This window comes from Oryza sativa, chromosome 3 (assembly GCF_034140825.1).
Source record: "Oryza sativa Japonica Group chromosome 3, ASM3414082v1".
NCBI classification, from domain to species: domain Eukaryota; kingdom Viridiplantae; phylum Streptophyta; class Magnoliopsida; order Poales; family Poaceae; genus Oryza; species Oryza sativa.
Genome location: NC_089037.1, coordinates 4,591,107 through 4,601,759, shown reverse-complemented (window position 1 = coordinate 4,601,759; position 10,653 = coordinate 4,591,107). Strand labels below are relative to the sequence as shown.

Here is a 10,653-nt window from a genome sequence, read left to right as displayed (position 1 = left end):
CAAAATGTATTCCACCATGAAATAAAATAATTTATCATAAGGAAGTACTCAGAAAATAATATGCCTTGCTGAACAGAAGTTGATATGGAGTCACATGGCACAGTGCAAGCCAGTTCTTTTTCCCTGAAAACAATTATTTGCAGCAACTATCACACGAAGAAGAGAATTTATTGGACAAAATTAGGAATGGACAACTGTATTTTTTTTCTTTTGTAAAAGAAGATAAATCACTGGCAATATCGTGAGGCCAGGGTGCAGTAAGTGCTTGAGTGGACAATCTGAGTTGTCTTTATCATCATCATCTCTTTCTTTCTTTCTTTCTTTTTTTTGAAACAAACTTTAGTACCATCTTTCTTGAAAGAAATTGACTTTCCTGCTTGTACAGATGGATCAATATCAGAAACGAATATTGCATCATGTACCTGTCAAAAGATCGAGAGGAAGCAGAATACTTACGTTTTCATTGCATGCATACAGCCCTTGAAACAAGGTAAGAACTAGTGCTCAAGATTTAGCAAGAAGCCACTATTAGATAAAAATACAATGAATGAGGATTGATGAACAATGTAGTTGTGTAGATGCACAGTTGTATGTGAAGGTCCACAAGTCCTTTCCTCTGAGAGTTTTTGAGTCGTAAATGATCAGTTCAACCAAAGAAAAAGGAGAATCGAGATGTGCAGGAAGTCCACTGAGAAAGTTGGCCACTTTTGCCTCTAGTTTTTATTTCTCCGTGCAGGTAAATGGATTATGTTATTGCAGGTCAAATAATAGTGCATGGCTTTTGGTGTTAGGAGATGTACAGCTCATCTGCAAATCACCAAAAAACAAAACGCAGTTACTCTGAAGTCGTAACAGCACAATCAACGACCTGGCCTTTTTGAAATCTCGTGCTAATTAATTAAGCAAGGATGTGAGAGCTAGCAGCACGTAAAGTAAAACTGCACTAATCGTTAAAAAAATGTTATTACAAGTAAACTAACCCAACACCCCACCGGCCAAGCGTGATGTGACAAATTAAAAGCATGTTGTGAAAAACTGTTATCTGAATAAGTCGTAGTACCACGTCACACTAATTGGAAAAAGGGTCATCAAATACCAATCAGTTTTGTTAACATTGTAAAAGATTGTGTTTTGCATGCGTGGCTGTTGCCTGTTCTCTGAAAGAATGTCCAATTATTATGTGGTGTTGTGAACAGCTTGTGCCTGAATTTGCATGGCATCTGAAGTCCTCAAAGAGTAGCAGCAAATCGCTAGACTGACAGAAAGGAAGAAGAGGCCTTGATGAGAGAATCTGAGATGACTGCAAGCACCGAATGCTCATTCTGTACACTTCTCAAGTTTCTGGAGCATCAAAGTGTGTTCTCTGCATTCCGTTCAAAAAGGAAAAAAGAGGAGCTCGATTTGGATCTTAGAAAGGTATTAACTGATCAGACACAGTAACAGAACCAACCAGCTTCAATCACACTCACAATGGTATCATGCATGGTTAATCCATGTCATGTACTTGGGCTTAGGGTTCTCTCCTCCTCCAAGGTCTTATCATATAAACCAACTGGCCAAATTTTGAATACAAGGCGCCTGCATAGATCGATCAAATTCGGAGAATATAAAAATTGGGACAGTATGAGCTGTGTTTCTTGTTTTCTAAAACTAAAGAAATAATTCTTTCGAAAAAAAATACATTGGAATTAAAGAACTGGGAGGGGGGTAAACAAGGGTGTGCGTAAACTACTGTCTGCACTAAGAATCCCAATGCCTTGACTGACAGCAATCCCTGCCTGAAAGGCCGACCAAGCACAATAAAAGATGTGGAAGGAAACAAAAACAAAGAACCTTTCCTTGGCCTATCTCTCGCCTCTTTACTGTTGCGTTTCTAAACAAAGTCCCTTGTGCATGTGGACTGGGGCAAGGGTGAAGGATTTGTTTTTTCGGATCATTTTCAAATGCCTTTCCGGATGGGCAAGGGGGCTCATCATCTGTGAGCATATGACAAGTTCAAAGGTTAGTAATGACCACCATGCTCCTACACCACATCACCAACTAAAAGAACAAACACGATATTTGTTTAAATTAGATTGATTGAAATTAAGGACCTTTCAAGGACTTTCTCCCATTCAGATGAACGGTTTTGGTCGCTATTCTTTGTATCCAATATATAAGGAAGTAGTAGTTGAGAGTTGAGACTAGACAGAAGTTATTCTGTAGCTAGAAAGTCTTTTGTTTGTCATGTATGCGAGTGTGAAAACACTTTCATATCTGGAATAATTTAACCAATTCCTCAGAAGCTATTTCCAATCATTATTCAGCTCCAGACCATCCTTAGGGGGGTTTTAACTTGAAATACCATCATCGCTTCAATAGAGAAGACAACTAGATATCCGAGTTGTTAATACTATAAGAGTAAAATCTTGTGCTAACAAGAAACTGAACAATTTCTTTCTTTACATAAGTTAGATCACACATTTTGATCTTATGAATCGCTTTAATGTCTACACATATATATGTCCTCCACTTTTCGTCTTTTCATGGCTAATGTCACTTCCACACTACCACTCATCTCATATCCATTCTCTCTCGCCATAGTCGCAAGCCATACTATCCTGTTTGCGTGCCTCATCCTATATCTCAGGTATAGATCTCAAAGGCTAGTGTGATCGAACAATTGTTTCACCATCGCGGTTGGTCCATTCTTTCAAAATGCATAACTCCACGTTCTTCCGTCTCTACGTTGCTACTTGTATTTACACGTATCTTCCTCCTCAGCTAGTAGCTATCAGTGACACTTTTTAGTACATATTACTCAAATCTATATAGATGATAGGACATATGTGACAACCGAAGACACTAAAATTTGATTTTGATAATAAACTGTAATTGAAATAACCATCTTCACTACCAGAACAAAGCATTCAAATAGCTTTCAACGAATCAAAACATGCCTAGCTGGAAGAGAGAAATTCAGGTGTCCAAAACTCCCCCCGTGCATACAATCTCTTTCACGCTTTCATCACACCATCTGAAAAAAGCACAAAGGCCGAGTTTAGTTCCAAATTTTTTCTTCAAACTTCAAACTTTTACATCACATCAAAACTTTCCTACACACATAAACTTTCAACTTTTTCATCACATCGTTCCAATTTTATTTTGACATGAACTAACCACACCTAAGCAAATAATGAGAGATGTTTACATCTATCCCAGCTTCCCTCTCTTTGCCTTTGCCAGTCCCACGGGGGGGGCGGGCACTGTGGTGGTGCCGCCGTGGTGTGTGCCGTTCTGTAGAGCACTGCGGCTCCCGGCCCAACCGCAGCAGCAGCAGCAAACATACAACACAACAACAAGTACACGCCTCCCTCCCACACACCACCCCCCCTCCACCCTCGATCTCACTCACGCACACCCACCTCCCCCCTCCCCCCCCTCCTCCGCCGCGGCGCGTCTCCACTCCACTCCACTCCTCGCCGGCCACCAACCAACCACGCGAGTGGTGGGGGGGTGGGTGGGGCCCACATGTCCGAGGAGGACGACGACCAGCCGCCGCCGCTGCCGGCGCAGAAGCGGCCGCGCGCGTCGCCGCCGCCGGACCAGGTGCTCGACAACGTCCTCGAGACGGTGCTCCAGTTCCTCGACTCGGCGCGGGACCGGTGCGCGGCGTCGCTGGTGTGCCGCTCGTGGAGCCGGGCCGAGTCCGCCACCCGCGCCTCCGTCGCCGTCCGCAACCTCCTCGCCGCGTCCCCGGCGCGCGTCGCGCGACGCTTCCCGGCCGCGCGGCGCGTCCTCCTCAAGGGCCGCCCGCGCTTCGCCGACTTCAACCTCCTCCCGCCAGGCTGGGCCGGCGCCGACTTCCGCCCCTGGGCAGCCGCCGTCGCCGCCGCCGCGTTCCCCGCGCTCGCCTCCCTCTTCCTCAAGCGCATCACCGTCACCGACGACGACCTGGACCTCGTCTCCCGCTCCCTCCCCGCCTCCTTCCGCGACCTCTCGCTCCTCCTCTGCGACGGCTTCTCCTCCGCTGGCCTCGCATCCATCGCTTCCCATTGCAGGTAATGCATCTCTCCATGGAACTTTCCAACTTCCAACTTACTAGTAGTAGTTGTTGTTCTTGTTGTTGTCTAGTCGTCCGTGGTAATGGCGGATTCGATGCGGTTTGCTCTCGCTCTGTTTCTTGCAGGGGGCTGCGAGTGCTCGATGTGGTTGACTGCGAGATGAACGACGACGACGACGAGGTGGTGGACTGGGTGGCGGCGTTCCCGCCGGGGACGACCGACCTCGAATCGCTCTCCTTCGAGTGCTACGTCCGGCCGGTGTCCTTCGCCGCGCTCGAGGCGCTCGTGGCGCGCTCGCCGCGCCTCACCCGCCTGGGCGTCAACGAGCACGTGTCGCTGGGGCAGCTGCGCCGGCTCATGGCGAACACGCCTCGCCTGACGCACCTCGGCACCGGAGCGTTCCGGCCGGGGGACGGCCCCGAGGATGTGGGGCTCGACATCGAGCAGATGGCGTCCGCGTTCGCGTCCGCTGGCCGGACGAACACGCTGGTTTCGCTGTCTGGCTTCCGCGAGTTCGAGCCGGAGTACCTGCCCACCATTGCCGCCGTGTCCGGCAACCTAACGAACCTCGACTTCAGCTATTGCCCGGTCACTCCCGATCAATTCCTGCCCTTCATCGGGCAATGCCACAACCTTGAGAGACTATATGTAATGCCTGGATTGCTTCATCAGCTTGGTTTCGACTGAACTGCGCGATTCTGCTTTTCTGACGATGATTTGTTTGCCAGGTGCTTGATTCGGTGCGTGACGAGGGGCTCCAGGCCACGGCGAGGACTTGCAAGAAGCTCCAGGTTCTCCATGTGCTTCCATTGAACGCACTTGAGGATGCCGATGAGCTGGTGTCGGAGGTCGGGCTTACTGCCATTGCTGAGGGCTGCCGAGGGCTCCGTTCGACGCTTTACTTCTGCCAGAGTATGACCAACGCTGCGGTGATCGCCATTTCTCAAAATTGCGTGGACCTTAAGGTATTCCGGTTATGCATAATGGGACGTCACCAGCCTGACCATGTGACTGGGGAGCCCATGGATGAAGGGTTTGGTGCCATTGTTAGGAACTGCAGCAAGCTTACTAGGCTCTCCACATCTGGACACCTGACTGATCGAGCTTTCGAGTACATTGGCAAGTATGCCAAGTCGCTCCGGACGCTCTCTGTTGCGTTCGCTGGAGACAGCAATCTGGCGTTGCAACACATCCTCCAGGGGTGCTCGAAGCTGGAGAAGCTGGAGATAAGGGATTGCCCATTTGGGGATGCTGGCCTCCTCTCCGGAATGCACCATTTCTATAACATGCGGTTCCTCTGGATGTCAGGTTGCAACCTTACGCTGCAAGGTTGCAAGGAGGTCGCACGGAGGCTACCAAGATTGGTGGTGGAGCTGATAAATAGCCAGCCTGAGAACGAAAGGACCGACAGCGTGGACATCTTATACATGTATCGGTCGCTTGAAGGGCCAAGAGAGGATGTACCACCATTCGTGAAGATCCTATAAGCTGCTTCTGCAGAGTGGCACTTGATACGCTGAATGCGGCCTAAGCAACAAGGGAAGGTAAGATAGCTGGAGTCAGGCGTATGATCATTTTTTGTATGCTTGAAGTTGGAAGGAGTTCTAAAGCCATCTATCAGAGCTGCAAATGGTTAAATTGTTGTACTACTAGTAGGGGGGGCATCGGTATATGCAAAATTTTCTACCGCAAGATCATAAGTGCATCAGAGCAGGCTTCTTCGAGGGGGCTTCATCCCCTCAGTTTTGTTTGCTGCTCTGATGGCCTTCTGTTTGAGGGGGGCAATCTATCTATGCCGGCACAACCACCATGGTTCCTCTAATTTTTTTCCCAACTGAAGCTTGTCATCAGATTAAATTCATTAACACATTTCCTGTTTCTTGCCTTTATAATTCCTTCTGTTTTCGCATTCGTATGTTGGAACTCAGAAAAACAGAAACCCTGCTGAATTGAGCTTATGTTTAAATTCCTACTACTATGTGCTCAAATTTTGGGTGATCTCTGGTTCAGGCTTGAAAAAAAAGTCTTTGAACTTGTCTTTTCGTTATCTCCTCTGAATCCTGCACTTTGTCTGTTGATATCATTACCTGGAGGTCCTACTCCTCACAACCTGAAAGCTCTATCCATGGGTTCCTTATTGGGAGGTCAGCAAAAGTTAGGCCCTAGTCCATCAAGTGATTATTGCTTGACAGCCCCCAGTTTCCGGCCTACGTGTTCTCCTTCCACGCCAGTGAAAACGACGGCCGGCAGCTGCCTCCGTCTCCGGTGATCCACCACCATTTTTTTTGCCCATCAGAAACATATCTCATGCTGATACTGTTGGAGAAAATAGTCGCCACAGCCTTTTTCTTTTCTTTTTTCTTTTTTTCCTTTGTTCTCTTGTGGCTGCATCTGCTTCTGCTGCTGCAGCTGGTCACTCACAGCTTCTTCTGAGAAAGAAAGAAAAGCTTTGTAGGATGGTGACCAATCCTACAAGGAAGCCTGGGTGCATCCAAGCCTGAGCTCAAAAAGATTGATAGTGAAGGGGTGGCAAATGATGAGGGAGTGATGACCGGTCGATCCATCCCTGATGGGGATTGATCGATCGTTTTGACTGATCCCCACGAGTCCCTGACTGTCCTCACCCCCCCCCCCCCCCCCCCAGCTGCAGCTGCTGCTGCTGCGACGAGCAGTCCACAGGTAGTAGGAGTAGTAGATGCCAACCCAAGTGGGGATCCATCCACAGTAAAAAACTCTGCAGCTGGTGAAAAGCCTTCCTCACCAAACTCATTGGCTCCCTTGACCATTTCTCCCTGTGTGTATCTCAAGATGAAGATGTGATGCTGTGCAATGTTATTCTGATGATTTTTTTTTTGGTTCTTTCTCTTTCGGTTTCTTGGGGTGTCTGTCCATTCTTTGGCCAAAGAAAAAAAAAGGGTGATAGGTTTCTCTGAAAGTGAGAGATGCAGCCACTCATTGTCAAAGCAAGATGTCCGAAATTTTTGTGCTTAAAATCAGGAGATCTCGACTGATATTTTTTTTTCTTTCTGATCATCCGAGGCTGAACTGAGCTTTTTTTGGTGATGGTACATTTGAGGCTATAGATGGATCTCCTCTTGCCCTTTGCCATCTCTGAAACATCTTGTCAAATAATTGGCTACTATTGCCACTCCGGCTTAAGAAAACGAAAGAACATTTTAGTTTCTTCAGATCTGGGAGGAATGCGGATCTCAATATCTCATATGCTCGCAACAAGCTGCGATCCGGCCACGGGATTGAATGAGACTGATGTGGAAGAAAGCGCAAAGCTTGGGCTGTTTCAAACGCAGGAGTAGTAATGAGGGGGACTGTGATTGATTCACCCAAGCAGAAAGCTGCAAGGGCTATACGCCATTTGGTACAGCGTTTTCATATGTGTAAACTTTATTACTGCCTCTACTACTATTTACATGAACAGAGCTATTACCAGTTTACCACTGGGGTAATAATTCAGGTTCAGACAAGAGACTTGTAATCAGGAGACAGTTCATGTCAAGAACTCAAGATTACTTGTGGCTTTAATACTGAAAACCTGGGGGGTTCTTCTTCTGGTTACACCCTCCTCTGAATCCATTTCCATTGCGTTTGCTTTTGCATTGTGTTTACCTAAACCTGCATTTGTGGTTCTATGTTGAGAGCCATATTTGGGAACTGCATCCATGGTCCACACATCTTCTCTTGCAGTGTTCTTTCAGGGTTGTCAATGATGATCCTGTCTTAGCTCTTGTCAAACACGACGTAAATTATAGCTTTTTTCAGACGCATTATGCTTGGCAAAGGAGAGAAATGATGGCACAAAGTTGATTCTTTTTTTTAACTGCTGACTTTTCCCTATTTCTACCAGTTCAGTGGCTCCAATCTTAGCAATAGGTGAAGAAGATACTCCTTTTCTATAGCCATCAAGACTGCATGCATGGGAACAGATCATTTTTCTGTGTGCATCAGGCAAAATCTCTTCTGAAAGTTAGGCGTGCGTTTCCATATGTGCAGAAACATTAGAGCAGTTTTTAATCAGATCTTGTCAGTTATAAGGTACAATACAACTGCATATGGCTGCTGGACTTGGGAAGCTTTTTAATCACTACTAGTTTGGTCAGGAAACCTTTTTCCTCTGATGATTATAGAACGATCAAGCACAAGTTTAACTGCTAACTACTTCCTCCAATGTGGGCCTATGGCAGTAGTAGGGCTTTGCAATCATCCAAGCTTGTGAACAGTGATAAGATTGGATTTATAGGCTTACTTTATGGTGTGTCAACACCTTGGTTTTATTTATTTTTTCTGTCACATCAACTTTTCTGATTGAAGTAGTAGTAGTGTCATGTTCCTAAATATCCAAGATTACATGAACAGAGTGTCCACATGTTGTATGAAATATGAAGGCCTCATAGAAGTGAAGTGCTCCACTAAATCCCAGAAAAGCTATTCACCCTCATTGCCTTCTCTCTATCTGATGTTTTGTACTGGGAATCATCTACTGCAAATGTCAAAGCTCTTGATGGAACGCTGTAAGCGCATCTTTTGTCAAAACATCAGCAAAGTATATTGCTTTATAGGAAAAAGGAAAAGCAAAGTGGCTTTGTATTTGTGAAAGATGGTTTGCAAGAACATATTCTGTAATCTGAACCATGACTTATACTTTTGGAAAATACCGGATTTACTCTCGCAGTAAATTAGTCAGTGATTTCTCGTACATCACTAGATTTTCTTGATAATAGAATAAATATCTCGTTATCTCGTACACATCATGAAATAGTTCTGGAAGAAGTTATACTCTTGATTTGTCCTTAGGCTTTGCTGATTAGATCGAACCTAGTTGTCAGTTGTGACTGGTGACTGATTTTGCTCGTTCATTTCCAAAACTTGAGATGAATTAAATTAAAAAAATCACCGACAATTCTTGAAACAGTTTATGAGTGATCGTAATAAACATCAAATGTCTTGTTGGGACAAGAAAGGGATTTTCAGTTCTTGCAAAAGACCATTATTCATCTTCTAGCCAACTACATTTCCCTGGCATGACTAGCATTTAAGTTGGCAAGATCTAATCTCATTAGCTTGACATTTCTGTCTGTTTGATGGAAACTCATACCTGACTGAAGCTTTTCTACTCTAAGGGCCCCTTTGAATCAAAGGATTTATGTAGGAATTTCATAGGATTCAAATCCTATAGGAAATTTTCCTATTTGGCCCTTTGATTCAAAGGATTGAAGCTTTCCAAATCCTATGAAATTCCTATGGAATGACACATTGCATGTAGATTTTGGAGGAAATTTAGCAAGAGCTCCAACCTCTTGGAAAATTTCCTTTGAGTCTATCTCTCTCATCCGATTCCTGCGTTTTTCCTGCGCTCGAATCAAACGACCATTCCTGTGTTTTTCCTGTGTTTTGCAATCCTCTGTTTTACACTTTAATTCCTGTCAGAATCCTATGTTTTTCCTATTCCTCCGTTTTTTCTACCCTGCGATTCAAAGGGGCCCTAAATATTCTCATTAGCCAACAGATGCCAAACGCATGACCCAAAGAAAATGTGCAGTGAACTGCTGGATGCAGAGAGTTGCATACACCAAGCACTCCTCAGGCAATGATCATCAAATTATATATAGAACAAATAAAGGAGTATTCAGCATTGCACAAAAAAATTATGGGCCATAATCTCAACACCAATGGACTCCTGTTCATCTGTCCTCTTTTTTTCCTCACTCTCTTTCTCATGTGGTGTTTGCAGTGGGTTAAGTGTGTGATCTGTGCATTAGCACTGTTCTTGCGGGGACAAGACAATCCACAAGTTGATGCTGCCCAAGTGACCAAACAAAGGAGAAGGACAACTCAAATGGGCGGCATCTCTGGATCTGGAGCTGCTGCTCTGAACCAATCCAGTGCTCACGAGGCACTAGGATGATGGATGAACAACAATTTATCAGCAAAGTGGCAGGTTAGGTTTGAGTTAAACAATGGGCCAAACGCCGTTTATTAATGCGTTGCAAACCTGCAGAACTACAACTACACAATGTGATTGTGCAGAAGGCCGGCCAAGTTGCTGTCATGCTAGGACAAGCACATGATTGGGGCTCCTCCTAGCTCAGAAAGATATGTAGTAATAAAGGCATCAATGTTTTGCACAGATCTACAGCAGGAGGGGGCTGCACTGCACTGCATGCTCCCATCTTGTGCAAATGCAATATTGCAATGTAATGCTATTGCTATGCATGCATGCACACACAGGTGACAGCCACTACACAAACACACAAAAGGTGATGAGGAGAAGAAAACAAGGAGTCTAGTTAAGATAGTAGCACAACAGGACAAGATTGAATCAATTCTTGCCCCCCCCCCCCCCCCCCCGCCTCATCTTTATTTCACTTCAAAAAAAAAAAAACTCTGGCAATTTGATTGTTTGCATTATCTTTGCACAAGAGGCATTTGATCTTGTGGGGAGTATTCTATTTTACCTGATCCCAAGCTTGAGCTTTCTCTCTCTCTCTCTCTCTCTCTCTCTCTCTCTCTCACTCTCTTTTTCTCTCTTCTCTCTGAAAGATGTGTAGGGAATCTTCCTCATCATTTCAGTACCCAAGAACCATGGACTTCGTGG

The 10,653-nt window shown here is 45.4% G+C and overlaps 1 protein-coding gene across 1 annotated transcript; it reads left to right on the top strand.

Annotated features, from left to right (window-relative positions):
* The first annotated feature begins 3,376 nt into the window (after positions 1 to 3,376).
* Positions 3,377 to 6,015, top strand: LOC4331880 (transport inhibitor response 1-like protein). The gene is made up of 3 exons (XM_015772384.3): positions 3,377 to 4,040; positions 4,169 to 4,691; positions 4,772 to 6,015. Exons 1-3 carry the CDS (start codon positions 3,511 to 3,513, stop codon positions 5,528 to 5,530), a joined length of 1,812 nt encoding a protein of 603 aa, XP_015627870.1. The 5' UTR covers positions 3,377 to 3,510; the 3' UTR covers positions 5,531 to 6,015.
* The last annotated feature ends 4,638 nt before the right edge of the window (positions 6,016 to 10,653 follow it).